We start from the raw sequence: 20,540 nt of genomic DNA on the forward strand, positions 1-20,540 counted from the left end.
CTCAATCTTGGTAAAGTGTAAATTAATCTTGATAAAGTGGATATTGGTGAACATTTTCAAAGTCCCTTTAAAATATAAGTGCACTTATACTTTCCCCCCTGCCAACATATATACCTGGACAGGGTAAGGTACATTATTTGCCACAGCCTGTCACAAGGTTTACAACGTTCAGGAAAAGTTTCTACACTGACCTCAGGAAACAGGCGGTGAAAGCCTGTGCTTTGGCCATCACATGCAAGAATTTTCCCCATAGGATGTAAATGTTGCAGGGGGTCGGGGGCGAAAAGGATAAGTTCACGTCGAAAGTGCACATAAACATTAAAATGTAGGATATAAAATCTTAACTTTCATGATATGATTGCACTGAACGGTTTGGGAGTTGCTCTTATCCACTTATTACTTTGAAAGTTGGTTATGTTGGCTTTTAAATGGCATTCTAAATTAAATTTAGATTTTTTTTTTTCTGCTGTCTTTACTCTACAAAAAAAGGATCAGTTACTACTATTGCAATTGTAGGTGCAAGGCTAAGGAGCAGCGCAATAGCTCAGAAAATCACAAATGCTAAAAGTTTGACTAAGAATGTCAGTGAACTGTATGCGGAGAGTGAGGCTTTGGATATCTGGAAGGAAAAGGACTATGTGGATGTGTTGGGAGTAAATGCTGAAGGTAGGTTTATTAAACACTGGGTAAACACATTTTGCTTATTATTCTATATTTCTTCTATTTTTTTTTTTTTTTTTTTAATGCTGTATGTCTTATTTCCTAATGCAGATACTTTGGAAAATGGCTGTGGAGCAGGAGGAGGGGATGTCTACTCTTTCCATACTGCTAAACGCTCAAACAAAATGGCCCAGCTTGGTAAACCATTTGCAGTATTTCTGTTCTCACCGGCTAGAAATTACATCTGTAGCATGTTTTCAGCAGTATTTCCACAGTGTCATGTTGCTTCGCTAACTTATGAAGATTCAGTATACACATACGTTGATATTTTGATTGCAGGTTGAAGCCTGGCTTAGTATTGCTTGGTTCATCCAGCAGCAAGACCGTGCTAGCATAATTGACTTTGTTCCTGTCCACTTAAAAATGTATGTAGTTCTCGCCCACCTATTTTTCCAGGTCCACCTTTTGCATTGTCAATAAAATAAATCTCTAGCAGGGATAGTGAGACCAACTCATATTGGCCACACCAGATGTGCAGACCCAGCAACTTAAAATGCGAAAAACCGAGAATCCCAGAAAAATAAAATTGGTTGTTTAACTTTGCAGCATCCACCAAAACCTGGAATATCATGGGGAGACTGAAACTTTAAACCTAATCTGTCACATAACAAAAGCTCAAAATACGTGCTTGCTAAAAATGTATTAAAAAAAAATATTGCTCTGTAGTTAAACGTTGATATACATATAATTGCTACACAGGCCACTTTCTAGGCTACAATATTTTGTGCATAAAAGAAATTGATTTTCCATAGCAATTTGAAGGCAGCTGTGATTTCCATAAACTGTTAGAAAATTCTGAATAATTTCCTGGGTGTTCTGCAGACTTAAAGTGGTTCTGCACCTTTAAAAAAAAATATTAAAAGCCAGCAGCTACAAATATTGCAGCTGCTGACTTTTAATAAATTCACACTTACCTGTCCCAGGGTCTAGCGATGGCGGCAGATGACGAGCAATCGCTCGTCTCTCTGCTGCCCCCGCCGCCATCCTCTGTCAGGGAATCGGGAAGTGAAGCATTGCCGCTTCACTGCCTGGTTGCCTACTGCGCATGCGCGAGTCGCGCTGCGCATCTCTGCTGGTCCCCGCGGTGTCCTGGGAACTGTGTGTTTCCCAGAACACAACGGGGGGCGGGGCATCTGCGGTCTTTCCCCGGAAGTGGGTGCAGATACCTGGATTATCCAGGTAATTGCACCCCCCTCCCCCTGAAAGATGTCGATTGTGGCACCGGAGGGGAGGGAGAGATCAGATGAGCGGAACTTCCACTTCAGGATGGAGGAGCGCTTTAACTAAAGGAGTTGAGAACAGTCACAGAATATTGAATATTCACTTCAATGATCCAATTACATGAAAAGAAAATTTCTGTTTTCTTAATCTGTATGTTATTTGGTTAATGGAATAATCACACAATTTATCGTGTGAAGATTCTCAGCTCCTTTTAGTGAATCAGCCCATTAGTATAGAGAATACCCCAGAAATCTGACTCTCTGCTCATTTTATTAGGCTTGTTGCTTTTCCCTGCACCTTCTTTGGGATTAATTGTGTTACTTTTAAAGTGACCCTGTCACCACTGGGTCACTTGAAAACTAAGCACACCCTACAAAAGAAGAGCAGCTTCCAGTGGCCCGTTTCTTCAAACTTAGGCACTTTGCAGAAGTGTGGAATACCTACAGCAGCCAAGGAGCAGCAGCAAAGGCCACGGGAAAGGTAAGTTTACAGAGAGTGCTTTTGCTGCCAGGGTCAATTTTGAGCAGACAGACTTCACACCACTTGCTTAAAGCGGAGGTCCACCCTAAAGTGGACCTCCGCTCATCGGAACCCTCCCCCCCTCCGGCGCCACAATTGGCACCTTTCAGGGGGGAGGGGGGTGCAGATACCTGTACAGTACAGGTATTCTGCACCCACTTCCGGGAAAGCTCTCTGCGAAAAGGGGCGTAGATTACGCCCCTTTCCGCAAGTGCCCGCCCCTTTCCGCAAGTGCCCTGCTGCCTGCTGGGAAACACACAGATCCCAGAGGCAGCGGGGACCGTCCTTATTGCGCAGCGCGATTCGCGCATGCGCAGTAGGGAACCGGGAAATGAAGCCGAAAGGCTCCATTTCCTGATTCCCATACCCAAGATGGCGGCGGCAGCACCCGACAAGACGATCTAGAGATCGGCTTCGGGTGCCGACATCGCGGGCGCGCTGGACAGGTAAGTGTCACTATTTTAAAAGTCAGCAGCTGCAGTATTTGTAGCTGCTGGCTTTTAAAAAAAAAAAAAAAATGCGGAATCCCGGCGGACTCCCGCTTTAAGCTGGTCTCCAGGCAGCTATAACATACAAATTAATGCAGCTTTCTATTCCTTAAAGCAGTGGTCATCAACACTGTCCTCAGGGCCCACTAACAGGCCAGGTTTGCAAGATAACTGAAATACATCACAGGTGATATAATTTGTGGCTCGTGATTGCAGTATTCTAGTCTGCATCTCCCCAAGGTAATACATAAAACCTGGCTTGTTAGTGGGCCTTGAGGACAGGGTTGATTATCACTGCCTTAAGGCTGGGTTCACACTGCTGCGTTGACGAGAATCGTATGTGATTCGGACCGCACTGCAGTGCAAATCACATCCGATCTCTGTGCGATGCGAGCTCAGCCATACAGATAGTATGGCTGAATTTGCGTCGCATCTGGCCTAAACTCGCACAGGACCCTTTTTTTGGTCCGCAGTAGAATCGGATCGTATGGGTGTTCACACCATGCGATCCGATTCCTGTCCGAGTTTGCAGATTGCACTGCAGTATGCGAACTGATCTGGGGGTGTCATTAATGTTTCACTGACACTCCCAGCAGTTTGCATAGGGCAGTGTGAACTGCCGCCGGGAGGCATGCGATGTGGGAACCTGCAGCGGATTCGCAGCGTTCCCGCATCGCTGCAATGTGAACCCAGCCTTAAGGATAAGTTCAGCTTCTATATTCAGGGTGTAACATTCTACAATACAGCACCTGCTGTGACTATTTACAAACAGCACAGCCATGTGAGGCTCCACCCACATGGCCACGTCATTCATTCAGAGAGTCCTATGAATGAACTAAAGGTAGCATTAGCCACTGTGGCAGATGGCTAGTTCTCAATAAACTACAAGGTTGCTGGTGAGTACCCTTGTAGATCATTGATCCTTTCTACAGTGATCTGCTGATCATGAGTGCAATGTCTTACATGGTGCAGTGTAAAAAAAAAAAAATTCATGTTTTTTTTTTTTTTTGTTTGTTTTTTTTTAATGCAAAAATGTGTTCATTTTATTATTTTTCACAATCGGTAAACATATCCTTTAATACATCGTTAAATGTATTATTTAAAAGGAACTAGTGTAACTACCTACATTTGATTTAATGCCAGCCTCAAGCAGTCAACTATACAGCAGAGGTTTAGTGAGGGACAGGGAGAATCCACTTAAATTGGCGAGTTGCAGTGCAAATTTGAATACTGGATGGACAAATACATATATTTGGTAAGTAAAATAGCTATCATAGTTACATAGTTCATCTGTGTATTTAAGTCTGCCTGGAGTTCAGCTTGTGTTGAAGACTATCTAAAGCAGAAACTTGCAAAAATCTATGACATTTTCTATATTGTTTTGCAAGGTATTTAATTAATTGTCCCTGAAGAGGATTTATTTATTTATTTTTTTACCTTTTTTTGTAAGGCCACTTTCACTCGATCGGCCCACAAAGATCAGCCTATATGTTTTTTAGGCGGATCTGAGCGGGCCACCCATTGACTTGTATGGGCAGGCGGACGTCAGTGGAGATGTGTCCACTGAAAACAAATGGATGGCAATACATTCGCCATTCGTCCGGCAGATCGGATGAAAACGGACATGCTGTCCGTTTTCATCCAATCTTCCCTTAGAGAACAGCAGGGCTCTGACAGGTCCATCCCTGCACAGTGAGCAGAGACAGACCTATCATCCACCTGCTCAGCGGGGATCAACTGAACGATCCCCCGCTGAGCTGGCAGAGTCCACTGATCAGATCCAGCCCGTGTGAAAGGGGCCTAAAAGTGTAATTTTGGTTCAAATTGGTAAAATGAATTGTAACTATTTCTTGTAACCTTTCTGTTTTTAAGCATCTGAGATGGCCAGGACTCCTGGTAAAACCGTCACCTTTTCTACAACAGATAGACCCGAAGAAGCTGTCAGCCCACCTCCAAACAGGAGTATGTTTTGGGATATAAAGTGTTGTAAGAATACTTGGTTAAGATTTGTAGCATTTTGGCTAGGCAATGAATGCAACTTTTATTTTTTATTTTTTTTAAACAGAGCAATCCACATCAACTAAAACTCCTTCTAAGGTAAGTAAACAGTTTGTGTGCTCCAAAATTGCTATCATTTATTGCACTTCGTTTTCATTTTGCACTCTACTTTTAAATGACTGATTAGGTGTAAAATGCCCTAACTCTAGCCACAATTTGAGCATAGCGCACTCTGCAATAGATCTCTGAGACTGATATTCAATGCCAGAAAAGTATTGCAGACAGACTGGAGGGGTTATTCTCTTTACAGCTGTTAACAGCAGACTTATCATCATATATTTCTTATGTGTTCAAGTGCCAACGAGGTTCTAAGTGTAAGGTCTCAAGAGACTGTGATGCAAAATTTGGTCTTATTTATGCACGCAGGAGCCACAGCTGCCCACGGAAATGAAATTGCAGCATGTAGCAGTACATGGGTATGCATTGCTACATTCGTAAGCACGTTTACAGGTGTTTATCCTGGATGCAGACAGAGGCATATGTCCATAGGTGCAAGTGTTTATGCAAGTACCAGGGTATACCTACATATAGCTGCATCCTCTAATAGATTTCTATGAGCAGCTCTGACTTTGGGGCTAGAAATATGTCAGAATTTTATGATCTGCGTGACCTCTCAAGATCACTGTTCCCCATCGCCATCGTTTTATCTTTTTCTCCCCAGAAAATTAGTGCCAATATTAATCAGACATCATTCAAAGCCATCATCTATGTTTGAGACCCAGGGATGACAGAGTTATCCCAAAATCTTTGCATTAACGTTTATGTTTTTGGTGCTTGTACTTATCTTGCATAGCTCATCCTTACTGTTGCTACCTCTCAAGCTGTGATCAGCCAGTGTAAAACCAAAGTATTATAGAGGTTAGCTCCCTTTCTGTGAGCTCAATTCCTCAATACTTGAGCTCAATACTTGAGATAAAAAAACTCAAACCTTTTATTGCAATTTGCAAAAAAAAAAAAAAAAACACTACTAAATTAAAGCATGAGTTATTTAATCAAAATGGGCACAATTTGCTAAGCAATAGCCGAGTATGCAGTAAAATAATTCACCACGTTTAGAAAAAGAAAATAATTTACAAAGAAACTCTTGCATGTGTTAGGTATGCCTTGTACAGCATGGCTTCTCTGTGTTGAAGACTCAAGGTACCCTATGATTTGGGTAAAAAAGTTCCATAAGTGGCTTGGATAACCTGAACTTCTGCAGGGTATCGGCATCCGTGAATTGATCCAGCAGTGAGTGCTCTTTAAAGCTTCTTTTGTTTTAAAAAGACCACTTGAGATTTCCTCCTTTCTTCTTCCTCCTCCCTCATCATTATCATCATCATCCAGTCTGCCAGCCTTCAGAAACAACTCCTGACCTAAATCTAGCTGACACCTGCTCCATCTTACACTTTCCCACCTGCTTTTATTTCCTGCCATGTCCTTAACCACTTAAGGACCAAGCCTGTTTTTTAGACTTTTTATTTTTTATTTTTTTTACTAGAAAATTACTTGGAACCCCCAATTGTTTTTGTATATTGTGAAAGATAATGTTATGCCGAGTAAATTGATACCCAACATGTCACACTTCAAAATTGCGCCCGCTCGTGGAATGGCGTCAAACTTTTACCCTTAATCTCCATAGACAATGTTAAAAAAATTATACAGGTTGCATGTTTTGAGTTAGAGGAGGTCTAGGGCAAGAATTATTGCTCTCGCTCTAACGATCGCGGCACTACCTCACATGTGTGGCTTGAACACAGTTTTTCTTATGCGGGCGTGACTCGCGTTTGCTTCTGTGCGCGAGCTCGTTGGGACGGGGTGCTTTGAAAAACAAAAAAAATTCTTATTTGTTTTACTTGATTTTATTTATTTATTTTTTAAGTTGGGTCACTTTTATTCCTATTATAAGGAATCTAAACATCCCTTGTAATAGAAAAAACCATGACAGGTCCTCTTAAATATAAGATCTGGGGTCAAAAAGACCTCCGATCTCATATTTAATCGGTTCTGACTATAGCACAACTGTTAGGTTCATTGGATGAACAATAATAGTTTAGTGATTTGTTTCATTTGTGTCTGGGTTAGCTATTCAAGATGATATGTGCTCAATACATTTATTTTTTTTTCAATAAGGGCAAGAAAAATGAATTTATCTCCACTACACCCCACAGGCTGAGGAAAAGGCTTTCAGGTACTGTGTGTGTGTGTGTGTGTGTGTGTGTGTGTGTGTTTTATGGCTTATTATCATGGATGCTCAGTCAGCATCAAGAGCCTTTTCTTGCTTTTTCTGTCTTGGCCTAAGCTGCATTCAGACCACATTAGTGTATGAACAAGCATCAGCTGCATGGACCCTGACTTGGTGTTCCCTGCGTACCTGCCAAACTTGGCTTTGTGGGTAAATTAGTACAGCCAATGCATGACTATTTACTAAAATGGGCTGTCGGCATGCAGTTCACGTTGTACAGGGCTGAATGCTGGTGTGAACCGCATACAGTAACAGTATTTCAACAGTGTAATACTTTAAGCTGAAGTAAAAAAGCTTGGCTAGTTCCTATAATTCTGTGCTGAAAGCCTCATTGCACAGAACAATGTGGCCCCGCCCAGACCTCTGCCCTGTGTTCTCCCTTCTCCTTGGGACCTACAGTATATATTTTTTAAAATCGGTAACAAATGGCTTAAATATGAGCAGGAGATAGGAGGAATGGGTGGGACTATATGTTTACTTGCTTTATTCTTGTCAAAGAATAAAAAAAGTTCCTGCAGAGAACTTGTGAGCAGTATTATTGTTGACGTCAGATTTTGATTTAGTTTTTAGTCATATAGTCTTTTGACTAAAATGCAATTTGTTCATTTTTAGTGGATGAAAATATTTTTTTGCTGATTAAATTATCACTGTTTTTAAGGAAAGAATTTCTATAATTTTCCTCAGATGGTTCCACATCTTCATCACCTCCCACTAGACTCCTTTCACACAATCCTTCAATCTGGATCCGTCAGTCTGTTTTTCAGATCAAAGGACAGGATATTTCTATAGACATGTTGCCATTCACATATGCTTACTGCATAGGTCCACAAATTAAAATGGAAAAGAATGCAAACCTTTTTTGTTTTGCGGATGTAAATGGATGCTGTCCATTACATCTGTTCCATTAAAGGGTTTGTAAACCCTTGGCGTTTTTCACCTTAATGCATTCTATGCATTAAGGTGAAAAACATTCTTTACTAGAGCAGCGCCCCCAAGCCCCCTTTTATACTTGAGCCCCGTAAATTTCCGCAACGGAAACGAGCACACCAGCTTCGGCCGGTGTTTTGTGTCCTGATTGGATAGATTAATAGCAGCACAGCCATTGGCTCTTGCTGCTGTCAATCAAACCCAAGGACGTGGGGGCGGAGCCAAGTCCTGCTGTCTGTGTCAACAGACGCAGCAGGACATGAGCGTGCCCGCATGGGTGTCCCGTAGGAGAGCACTTCTGACTTGACACTCGAGGAGGGGAGCCAGGAGCGCTGCGGAGGGACCCCAGAAGAGGAGGATCGGGGCCACTCTGTGTATAACCAAATGCACAGCGGAGGTAAATATGACATGTTTATAAATGGCGTGTTTAAAAAAAAAAAAAAAACGGAACCTTTACAACCCTTTTAGGCCTCATGCACACTGGACGTTAAAATAACGTGATAAAAACGGCAGTAGCCTTGCAGTGAGTGTTTTTTTTTTTTTTTTTTTTTTTTTTTAACGGTCTTTGCAATAGCTTTTTTTTTGCGTGTGTGTGTTTTTTTTTTTTTTTTTTTTTTTTTTTTTTTTTCCTAGTGAGACACATTTTTGAGTGTTTATCGTCATTCATCAGTGTTTTTTGATGTTGGAGCGATTTTATAGCTGAAAAACAGCTAAAAAAACTCCTCAGAACCCACTAGTTTTTTTTTTTTATTTTTTTTTTTTTTTTTTGACCACTGGGCACTTAAACACCCTTAATAACCAGACCAATTTTCAGCTTTCGGTGCTCTCACATTTTGAATGACAATTACTCAGTCATGCAACACTGGACCTATGTGAAATTTTTGTCCTTTTTTTCACACAAATGGAGCTTTCTTTTGGTGGTATTTAATCACCGCTTGTTTTTTTATTTTTTTTGTGCTATAAAAGAAAAAATACAGAAAATTCTGTTAAAAAAAATTAATTTTTCTTTTGTTTCTGTTATAAAATTTAGCAGATTAGTAATTTTTTCTTCATAAATTTTGGCCAAAATTTATACTACTACATATCTTTGGTAAAAATAAGTACAAATTGGTGGATATTATTTGGTCTTTGTGAAAGTTAGAGTCCACAAGCTGTGGTGCCAATATCTGAAAATTGATCACACCTGAAGTACTGACGGCCTATTTCAATTCTTGAGACCCTAACATGCCAGAAAAGTACAAATACCCCCCAAATGACCCCTTTTTGGAAAGAAGACATTCCAAGGTATTTAGTAAGGGGCATGATGAGTTTTTTGAAGTTGTAATTTTTTCCCACAATTCTTTGCAAAATCAAGATTTTTTTTTTTTTACTTTTTTTGTTCTCGCAAAATTGTCATATTATCAGTTTATTTCTCACACACAGCATATGCATACCACAAATTACACCCCAAAACACATTCTGCTATTACTCCCGAGTACGGCGATGCCACATGTGAGACTTTTACACAGTGTGGCCACATACAGAGGCCCAACATGCAGGGAACACCATCAGGCGTTCTGGAGCACCCAGGACAATTCTGACATTTCTCTCCTACATGTAAAAATCATCATTTATTTTTTAGAAAATTTCATAGAATCCCAAAACATTATATATGTTTTTTTAGCAAACACCCTGGAGAATACAATGGTGGTCGTTGCAACTTTTTATCTCGCACGGTATTTGTGCAGCAATTTTTCGAATGCTTTTTTTTTGGAAAAAAAAATTTTGTGCTAAAAAAAAAAAAAACACAGTAAAGTTAGCCCAATTTTTGCATAATGTGAAAGATGAAGTTACGTTGAGTAAATGGATACCTAACATGTCACTCTTCAAAATTGCACACGCTCGTGGAATGGCGCCAAACGTCGCTACTTAAAAATCCCTATAGGCGACGATTTAATTTTGTTTTTACTGGTTATATGTTTTGAGTTACAGAGGAGGTCTAGGGCTAGAATTATTGCTCTCGCTCTAACGTTCGCAGCGATACCTCTCATGTGTGGTTTGAACACTGTTTTCATATGTGGGCGGGACTTACGCATGCGTTCGCTTCTGCATGCGAGCACTTGGGGACAGGGGCGCTTTAAAAAAAAATTTTTTTAGTTTGACATGTCCTTCCCCAAAAATACATTTTTTTATCACTTTTATTCCTATTACAAGGAATGTAAACATCCCTTGTAATAGGAATATGGCATGACAGGTCCTCTTTACAGTGAGATATGGGGTCAATAAGACCCCGCATCTCACCTCTAAGCTGGGAAGCCTGAAAAAAAAAAAAAAAAAAAAGATTCTGGCTTTGATCGTATTGGCGAGTCTGTAGAAGCACCGGAGGGCGGAGGGAGGGGGGGTGGGGATGTCTATGGCTGGGTATTGCAGGGTATCTCAGAGTATGGCTGGGTATCTCAGGGTGTTGCAGAGCGTTGCAGGGTATTGGCGGGTGTTGCAGAGCGTTGCAGGGTATTGGCGGGTGTTGCAGAGCGTTGCAGGGTATTGGCGGGTGTTGCAGAGCGTTGCAGGGTATTGGCGGGTGTTGCAGAGCGTTGCAGGGTATTGGCGGGTGTTGCCAGGGAATTGAGGGGTTGATTTTCGGTGAGCAGCGATGTGGGCACTGCAGATGCAGCCCACATCGCTGCTGACACCGATCTCTTCCCCCTTCGCTGTTCCGATCGGTACAGAGAGGGGGAGGGAGGAACCGGCGTCATAACATGACGCCGGTTTGTTTACAAGTGATCACTCCGTCATTTGACGGAGCGATCACGTGGTAAACGGCCGCGATGAGCGGCCGTTTACCGTGATCTGTGATGCATTTGAGTGCATTCAGGTCTGGAAAAAAAAAACTGGAAAAGGTCCATGTTATGACGCCGGTTTGTTTACAAGTGATCACTCCGTCATTTGACGGAGCGATCACGTGGTAAACGGCCGCGATGAGCGGCCGTTTACCGTGATCTGTGATGCATTTGAGTGCATTCAGGTCTGGAAAAAAAAAACTGGAAAAGGTCCATGTTATGACGCCGGTTTGTTTACAAGTGATCACTCCGTCATTTGACGGAGCGATCACGTGGTAAACGGCCGCGATGAGCGGCCGTTTACCGTGATCTGTGATGCATTTGAGTCCATTCAGGTCTGGAAAAAAAAAACTGGAAAAGGTCTGTGTCCTTTTCTGTTTTTTTTTTCTGACCTAAACATGACAGATTGGGGAGACGTGTCCAAGATTATGTGAGCGGCTGCTTCCTGCTCGAGCTCCGCTGGGCTTCTTGCTTTTACCCGGATCCTGATGGCGCCTTACCCTGAAAACTGACCCTGCAACACCTGGATGAGGCGCAGATCATCGCGAGCGCCTACCGGTAAGGGAAAAAGGCTCCCTTTCCCAACGATTACGGAGGAGCCACCATCTCTCCCCTCTGCCCACGTGGAGACACGTGCCAAAAGAGGCTCACACAAGGCCTCCCAAATGGCCCAGATGGAGGCACCTGAATCCTGACTCCCATGGCTGGCGGAGGTGATGATGGCTATAGCCACTTGCCAGTCTATGCTCACATCAAAAATTGAGGCCGGCCAGCTGGATGTGGACCTACTGCGACAAGACATGGACAAGCTGTGGTCCAGAGTGACGGAGACGGACCAACGAGTCAGCACCACGGAGGATGATATGCTGGATCACTCCATGGCACTCCGCACCCTTCAGATTAAATGAATTCAGAGCTAAAGATGCAGAAAACGGGAACAGGAGTAATAACCTCCACATCGTGGGCCTGGCGGAGGGGAACCATCCGGTCACCTTTGTGGAAGACATGCCGTGCTTCCTCCTGCCTGAACCACGCCTGTCTCCCAACTCTGCGGTAGCGAGAGCTCATCGTGTCCCACCTAAATCTGGGCCTCCAGGACACCCGCTAAGGACCTTCATACTGCGGGGGAATCAACCCGATTCTTCAATACTCCTCAAAGCTACTGTATGGCTGGAATCCCTGCTACCTCCTTGCTTACACACGGTATTGTGAGTTATACTTGCCCGAGTTCTGTGCCACTCTGATACCCTTCTCTTCCCCCCCCCCCTTTTTTTTTTTTTAAACATCCACCATGCGGCCTGGATGCTAGCTTCGGGAGAGACTGGTGGGGCACGCACATGCACATACTGTGAGGCCCCATTCATTTACCCCTGACAGTGTCAGGAAAACTGGACGGTGACTTTCTCATTATTAAGAGATGAAGCAGTGATATCCACCATGTTGAACTTCATGCCTTGGATCATACAATTCTTGCCCCCCCCCCTCGCTTATAATCCCAGCGGAAGCCACAGAGCGGTGAACTTATACACTCATCTGAAACCCCCAGATACTTTCCTGAGGGCTCAAGCTAGCCGTTTGCACAGACACCCCCCCAATTTGCGGCCGGCGTTGCGTTATGGTATGAAGACTCTCCTCAGTTTTTTTGGGGGGGGAGAGTTGTGCCCTTAAAGGGGCTGACCTGTTCATACATTTAGAGATTGTTTTCAGTTTTGTAGAGTTTTACTTTGACGTTAAGATATTTGATGTTTCGGCATTGCACTGCCTTCAGCTGTGTTTGTCCCTGATTTGGAGGCTCGATCCAGAGGCCATAATGTGTCATGATCCTATCCCCATATTGCTCACAGCCCCTATGGCTACCCTTAACATCTTATCATGGAACACCAGGGGGGTGAACTCATCCACTAAACAATCCCTGGTGTTCCAATTTATCAAATCCTACAATCCGCACAAATGTGTGCTCCAGGAAACCCACCTGGTTGGCAGTAGAATTTTCACCCCCAAAAAACCCTGGGTGGGCTACCATTACCACTCCGCACACTCTAGCTTTGCCAGAGGGGTCAGTATACTAGTGCTCAAGACGCTCCCATTCCGGCTTCTGGACCTAGCCCCAGACCTGGATGTCAGATATGTTTAATCAATGCCAGGATCCATTCATTAACCTGGACTATTGTCGGTCTGTATTTGCCACCACCATCCTCCCTACTGCTGTTGAACCAGATCACAAGTAAAATGGCTGAGTTTGCCTCAGACAACACTGTTATTTTAGGAGATTTTAATCTAGTCCCTGAATCGAGCATGGACAGGATGATGTTGTTGGGTCAGTCCTGTTCAGGACTGGTTGGCTGGGCGGACACCTACAGGATGGCAGACACATGTTGGTAGAGACACCCCGTGCCCGGGCTTTCACATGTCACTCAGCATCCCACAAAACATTCTCCCGCATAGACCTGGTCTTTGCGGGGACTCCTGTCCTGCCGAGAGTCGCGGACATAAAAATTACTGTCTAGGTGGATTTCGGACCATGCACCGCTGTACATGAGCCTGGATCTCTCTGTTACCCCGACAGACAGGTTATGGAGACTTTCCAGATTCTGCTTTTCGGACACAGCAGTGGACGCTCAATTTAGGATGAGATGACTGGCTATTGGGTAGTTAACCATGGTTCGGCTAACGCCACGATTGTGTGGGAGGCCTTTAAGGCGACACGACCAGACCATCGTTGCCAGGATGTGTAGGGAATGCAGGGCGGACTTGAAAAGGGCTGAGAAGGAGGCAGCTAACACGGAGGCACTTTACGTTAGATCCCAGGACCCCCACCACTATGCTCAGTTGCAGCTCCTGACTAAAGAAGTCCTCCGTCTTCGCACGTCTCTCACCCAGAAGAAATTACTACCTCAATCCCAACAGATCTTTGAGGAGGGAACGAGGTTGGAAAGAATGCTGCCCTGGCTCCGGAGGTATTAGTGTACCACATATCTTGGGCCCCACAGGGGATCTTAGTTACTCCCCTGAATGAAGGGTTCAACCAATGCTTTGTAGAATTCTACCAAACCCTATATAGCTCTAGGGCAGACTATAGGGAGGAAGACTTGTCAGCCTACCTAGAGGACATTGACATACCGGTTCTCACACCAACTTACCGTAATAGTTTTGATGCTCCCATCACTGTGGCAGAAATGCTTAAGACCACGCAGTCTGGTAAGACTCCAGGGCCTGATGGCATTCCTGTAGAGTTCTACAAGCAGTACGCTGCAGAATTCACCATCATACTGCACACTCTGTTTGCTGAATCAGTAAAGATGGAGGGACTCCCCAATGCAATGAGAAGCAGCCATAGTGCTGATCCCCCAAGCCAGACAAGGACCCATCCTTTTGCTCTTCATACCGCCCTATATCCCTATTGAACGTAGACACCAAGCTGTTGGCTAAAATTCTGGCCAACAGACTCAATACGGTAATAACCGCACTGATACACCCAGACCAGACAGGCTTCATGCCAGGTAAGGGAACAGATATCAATATCAGATGGCTCCTCACTCATATTGATAGGGCCCACACGGAAACAGCAGAAGTGGTGGCCTCACTGGATGCGGAGAAGGCCTTTGACTCTGTCGAGTGGGGCTACCTATAGAAAGTACTCTCCAGTTTTGGGTTTGGCCCAGGATTCCTGAAATGGCTACGGATGCTATACACCAGCCCAAAAGCTAGAATCCGCACTAACGGCTTCCACTTGGAAGCGTTCGAACTGGGCCGAGGTGCGCGACAGGGGGTGCCGCCTTTCTCCTGGACTGTTTTTTCCTTGCACTAGAACCCCTAGTTATATACTACTTAGAGCTGAAGGGAAGGTTTGAGGGTTAGAGATGGGCCTGATCGAGGAAAAATGTATGCTGTATGCAGATGACACCCTGATATACCTGGCAGATGCCTCATCCTCCCTACAAACAGCATTGTACCTGTTCAACCAATTTGGTCGTTACTCAAGCATACACATTAATTGGGACAAATTAGTTCTGTTTCCATTGCACCCCTCAGTTCCTTGAATTGAAATGCGCACGCTGCTTAAATGGGTAGAGGAATTCACTTACCTGGGCATTAAAATTAGCAGCAAAATGGAAGAATATGTGGAAAACAATATACAACCTCTTATGACACAACTGGCAGCCAAATGTGCGGTGTGGCGTTCATTCCCCCTAACACCTGTAGGCAGGGTCAACCTGTTGAAAATGGTCTACTTCCCGAAGTACTTGTATTTCTTTAGGAATACCTCGACACACGTCCCCAAGTCCTTTTTTAGGAGACTGGAGGGATTGCTGATCTCCTTTGTGTGGCCTGGGAACCCCCCCCCCCCCCCCCCCCCCCCCGAGTGGCGAAGCAGATATTTGTATCTTCCTATGTCGGGAGGAGGACTGGCGCTCCCAAACTTCCAACTATATTATTGGGCAGCTCTCCTTGTCACAGTACAGTGGTGGTTCTCCCAGCCCAAACAGAATCCAGGTACTGCATTGGAAGCGGGTATTCTGGGCTCCTATGCAACTTTGAGCAACCTGGTATTCAGAGGCCTGAGAGCCAGTCCCTTTATGACATCCCTCATGTGGACCACGGTGAGGGTCTGGCAGGAGGCTAGGGTTGATTATACGCAGTCTAACTGTATCTCCCCCCCCACATGCCCTTGTGGGGTTACCCTATGCATTACATACATTTAAATAGTATCCCAAATCCCTCCCTGTGGGCCAGAAAGGCGATCACCACTATGAAGCACATAGTACTTGACGGCAAACTCATGACTTTCCAGGAATTAAGACGCCTTTACTTAATACCGATCTCTTTTAAGTTCAGATACCGGCAGTTGAGACATGCCTTCGGAGCTCAATTTACTGAACCCTTGACCCTAGAGTCAAACTCTATCGAGGACCTCCTGATCTCCAATGTAATGGGTTAGCGCCTCTCTTCCCTGTATTTATACCTCATAGTAGCATATGACATCAAACTAACTAGATCCTGGGATAAATAGAGGGCTGATATTTCATCCCTGGGAGAGGAAGGATGGGAAGAGGGCCTCTCCAAGTATTTTCCCTCCCTGATTGTGACTAAAGACAGATTTGCACTAAACAGGGCCTACTACACCCCACAGAAACTGGCTCGCATTTACCCTCAATGGGACTCAAACTGTCAAAGATGCAAACAAGACGTGGGAAAGTTCTGGCACATGGTCTGGTCCTGTACCAAACTCCAACCCTATTGGGCAGCTGTGGCCTCCACACTGAGTGAAATAAGTGAGACAAAGGTGCAGGTGGACCCACAGATTCTACTACTAAGACATATGGAAGTGGCTAATACTTGATGGAGTTCTGATGGATGAATCATTCACTTGTCTTCGCTCTCCTAACCCCCCCCCCCCCCCCCCCACTTCACGCTGTCCAGTCTTTGACTGCTATGTTCCAAGGTAAACGAGATGTTATAGTTATAATGGTTGCGTATATTTACCAAAGAGGGATTAGGGGCCTGACACACTGTCATACTGTCAGACGGGTGGTAACTCCCTGTAAGGAATTGAATTATTGATGCCTAAACCTGAATGCTACTGTAATACTACATAATATTGTAATACTGAATTGTCTAATAAACGTCTCTGTTAAAAAAATGAAATGAAAAAAATGACAGATTGGATCTTGCTTCCATTAACATCAGACTACCTCCAATGTGGCTCTAGCTTTAAAATGGAGCGAAAAGCTGAACAGGCACGATGTAACAAAAATTATATCCATTCCACTCCTGATTCATCAGAGGATCTGTTAACTGAACCCCCTGCTTAATAACCTTGATGTTGCCTATGTGAAGGTGGGGAATAATGCTAAAGAACAAACTAGTTAAGATGGTATATTGATAATGCAAGCACACATTTGTACATATTTGCAAGCTTTGCATACATGCACAAAGTCTAACGTGCAGTTTTGGAGTGTTTTTAATTTGCTTTTAGTTCTACTCTAATGAATTATGTGGCTAATTTTATTAAAGCAACTTTGATGATCTTAACCAAAAAAATCCAAACTTAAAGTGACCTTGTCATTACAAAGTAAAAAAAATAAAAATACACAGCATTTTAAAAGAAAATGCTATATGCTTGCCTTTTCAGCAGCCTGTATGTTAAAACTCTACCATGTTTCATGGCAGCAGCAAGTATCAAACAGTTCCATGTGTGTATACCTGCTTTCCTCTACTGTATATTGTGGCTCTTCCTGATATCTTGTAGGGACAGGGCCTTTTGAAAGAATTAGAAATGCGGTGGAAGATGCATATTGCCAAGTATGTACCTCTTTAATAATACAGGCTGTTGTGCACATGAAATGCAGGTAGCAATATACCACTTCTGGTTGTGCAGAAACTCTCATGGTCTTGGCATGGGGCTGCATGATCAAAGAGCCTATAAATGTTTAACCTGAATTTTATTTAATAATGTTCCTTCAGTACAATATGCAAATAAACTGAACTGCTTTTGTTTCCTGTTTACTTGTTTCTTAAAGGGAGCCTATCTAATGGCTTTGAATTGAATCAATGTAATCATTTTTTTAAAAGTTTTTAAATTATTTTCATCTTTTGTTTTGCAAATCAACTATTATAACATCTTAAAAAAAAAAAATGTAATACAGGATACCCCTATGGCACTGGATTAATGGAGCATTATACATTTTCTAGAGAGCACAACAGAGGCGTGCTGCTTTAAGGCTTCATCTCTAATTGAAACTGTATTCATTTTTACACAGAGGAGTTGGGAAGTATCATTGCTTTGAATCATGCCATTGTGTGTGTTTGTAATTTAATGTTATGCCAAGTCTTGCTTGTTGGAACGTCTAGATTTCAACCTGGCATCAGCATAGCCTAACTGGACAAGACAGCTGTAAGTCTACGCCCAAGCTAAATAACACATGCATAGCCATCTTTAACATTTTGTTTCCTTCTTACAGCACCAAATTTAAGGTCGGACAGTGAGAGTGATTATTCTGCCTCTGATTCTGATGAAGAGATGGAAGAAAAGTCAGCCACTGCTAAAACCCCAAGTAAAGGATCACAAACGCCAAGCAAAGGGTCTCAGACTCCTGGGAAAACACCTTCCAAAAAAGGAAAGAATAAAGTACGTTTTATTTTTGAGCTGTAAGCCTGCATTAAAAATGTAAAAAAATGATTTTGCCTTGCTTGGTGGGTTTTAGTGGCTTAAGTGACATAAATTGTTGTATCCAGAGCTGTGTGACCTGTAAAACAATCTTGCATTTTTTTTCCATTAACAGAGCAACTTGGTGGAAGAGTACTTTGAAGCTCACAGCAGTTCCAAGGTCCTCACCTCGGATAGGACATTGCAAAAGCTCCAGACTCCAAAGCTAGACCAGGTATAAATCTAATTTACTCTAGAAGTGAGCACATACATACAGCGGCGGACTGAACTCATGGGGCCCCCGGGCAATGGGAGATGATGGGGCTCCCAGGCAATCCGAGATTATGGGGCCACACAATATACACAAACACACACACACAGTATACAATCACACAGTATACAGAGACATGTTTCTATTGGCTGAGAAAGTGCTGGAGAGGTGGGGCAGCTATAATCTCAGGATTTTTAGACCAAAAGGATGTCGGTAAGGGACATTTCAGAGACAGATGTAAAAAAACACAAATTTTTATATACTGTCCCTGGTTTTACTGAGGCTGGCAACCCTGATGGGGCCCCCTAGTGGCATGGGGCCCTCGGGCAGTGCCCGAGTGGCCCAATGGTCAGTCCGCCCCTGCATACATAACAGAGTAGCTTTTCGTAAAACATGGTCCATATACAGTACAGGTGGATTTTATTATTGAAATGTTAACACCATTTAAGTTTTTCTCTGTGCAGAAACTTAAAATCCTAACACTGGGTTTACCTACAAACCTGTAACTGGGTCAAACTCACACTATTGTTGCAATCTCTCCCAAACAATACTGGTCTTGCCTTTTCAATTGAACTAGATTCTAGTGCAGTCATACAAATGCATTTAAGGCAAAACTTTTTTATTTAGGATGAAATGGGGAGGGTTTAGAATACATCAGTTTTTATTGCTGTCTATGCCCCCATTAAAGAGACACCCTTTTACCTTTCCGTTCTCAAGAGAGAAAGCAAATCCCAAATTTTGGTTTGTCACCCAAACAGGGATAGAGGTGGAATCTTCAAGTTGAGACAATAGTTCTGGTGACCTTGTTGAGACTAGTAAGTTCCTTGCTTTTGGAGGGATTTTCTCTCACTACCTGTTTTGGTTATGGGACAGGAAGTGAAGGGAAATCTCCCCAATGGTACACAGCTAGCCAAAAAACTGACAGGTTATAACCTACCTTTACTCTATCCAAAATGTAAAAATAGTTTTGCCTTTTAGTTCTTTTTAAACTTTTAAGTCAACATTTTTAAATCTCTATAAACAAAACCCCTATCCCCCCACAGTAGAAAACATTTAAGTCTTAAAACCAAGGAGCAACTAAATGCTAAGGCTGGGTTCACACATATGCGATGCGGGAACCAGCGCGATTGCTGTGCGTGTTCCCGCATCACATGTCTCTCCCAAGCAGTTCACACTCCCCTATGTGAACCGCTGTGGGTGTCAATACAAAGTTAATGACGCCCCCAGAACGGTTCGCAGATCACAATGCGAACTGTGAAATGATGCAGGATTCAGATCGCATAGGTGTGAACACCCATGCAATCCGTTTCCAGTACAGACCAATAAAAGGGTCCTGCACCATTTTGATCTGAACGCGATACAAATTCAGGATGGCTGAATTTGCATCGCACAGACATTGCAAGTGATCTGCACACTCTTACAACGCAATAGTGTGAATCCAGCCTAATAGTGAAATATCAGATCAATGAATAAAGTGTAGCAATACACAATCCCTACACCTGAGCATTAATTGGTACAACCCACTACACAACATAAAGTGATAAAAATGTGAACCAGCTAATATTAATGGTGACCTACATTTGCAGTATACATAAAGAATGCTGGAGCACCTATGGGTATAAGATCACTAATGGTGCATAATAAATTGAGCACAATCAATGTGGTTCAGAAGTAATTTATAACATGCATCAGTCAGTCCTATGTGTCTTCATTTCCAGTGTAATCCTCCCTTAAATTGCATGTGTGGCACACAGTGAAACACTTCGGCCAATTGTGCCTTTTGGGTGTGCTCTCACCTGGAATATTGGACCTCTTAAATTACAGTACGCTATGTAAACCATAAACCCCACATTGGGTTTATACTCTTATTCAGGCTTTCTCCAGGCACAATTCTTAAGACTGTAGTCACACCAGCACCACAGGCTTAGCAACAGTCCTGGCACAGTGCCATCAAAAATTCACACACAGTAGGTAGATGGATCGCTTATCAAATTCACATATACTGCTCTCTGTGGTGAATACAGACTCGACCGACCATGCTTCCTCAAACTCCTGTGATTGCTCCTAGCTTGATGACCTCACACTTGTGGCTCTGCCTTGAGCATTGTGCCCTTAGGACTTAATCAGGTGGTGGCATAATACGGAG

General features: G+C 43.3%; 1 protein-coding gene across 5 annotated transcripts in view; it reads left to right on the plus strand.

Moving 5' to 3' along the window:
- Nucleotides 1-20,540, plus strand: part of ORC2 (origin recognition complex subunit 2) — a 218,413-nt gene that overhangs the window by 49,880 nt on the left and 147,993 nt on the right. For 3 of the 5 annotated variants that reach the window (XM_077448635.1, XM_077448637.1, XM_077448636.1), the window contains exons 3-9: nt 490-666; nt 772-858; nt 4,821-4,910; nt 5,014-5,045; nt 7,119-7,176; nt 17,939-18,105; nt 18,260-18,358. In XM_077448635.1, the coding sequence (XP_077304761.1) occupies nt 490-666; nt 772-858; nt 4,821-4,910; nt 5,014-5,045; nt 7,119-7,176; nt 17,939-18,105; nt 18,260-18,358 (710 nt within the window). The remainder of the gene's footprint in view (nt 1-489; nt 667-771; nt 859-4,820; nt 4,911-5,013; nt 5,046-7,118; nt 7,177-17,938; nt 18,106-18,259; nt 18,359-20,540) is intronic. The other 2 variants (XM_077448638.1, XM_077448639.1) reach the window with 1 other exon arrangement.

The sequence above is a fragment of the Lithobates pipiens genome, unplaced genomic scaffold (genome assembly GCF_037356315.1).
Source record: "Lithobates pipiens isolate NorthernLeopardFrog02 unplaced genomic scaffold, aLitPip1_a1.2 Scaffold_22, whole genome shotgun sequence".
Classification (NCBI taxonomy): domain Eukaryota; kingdom Metazoa; phylum Chordata; class Amphibia; order Anura; family Ranidae; genus Lithobates; species Lithobates pipiens.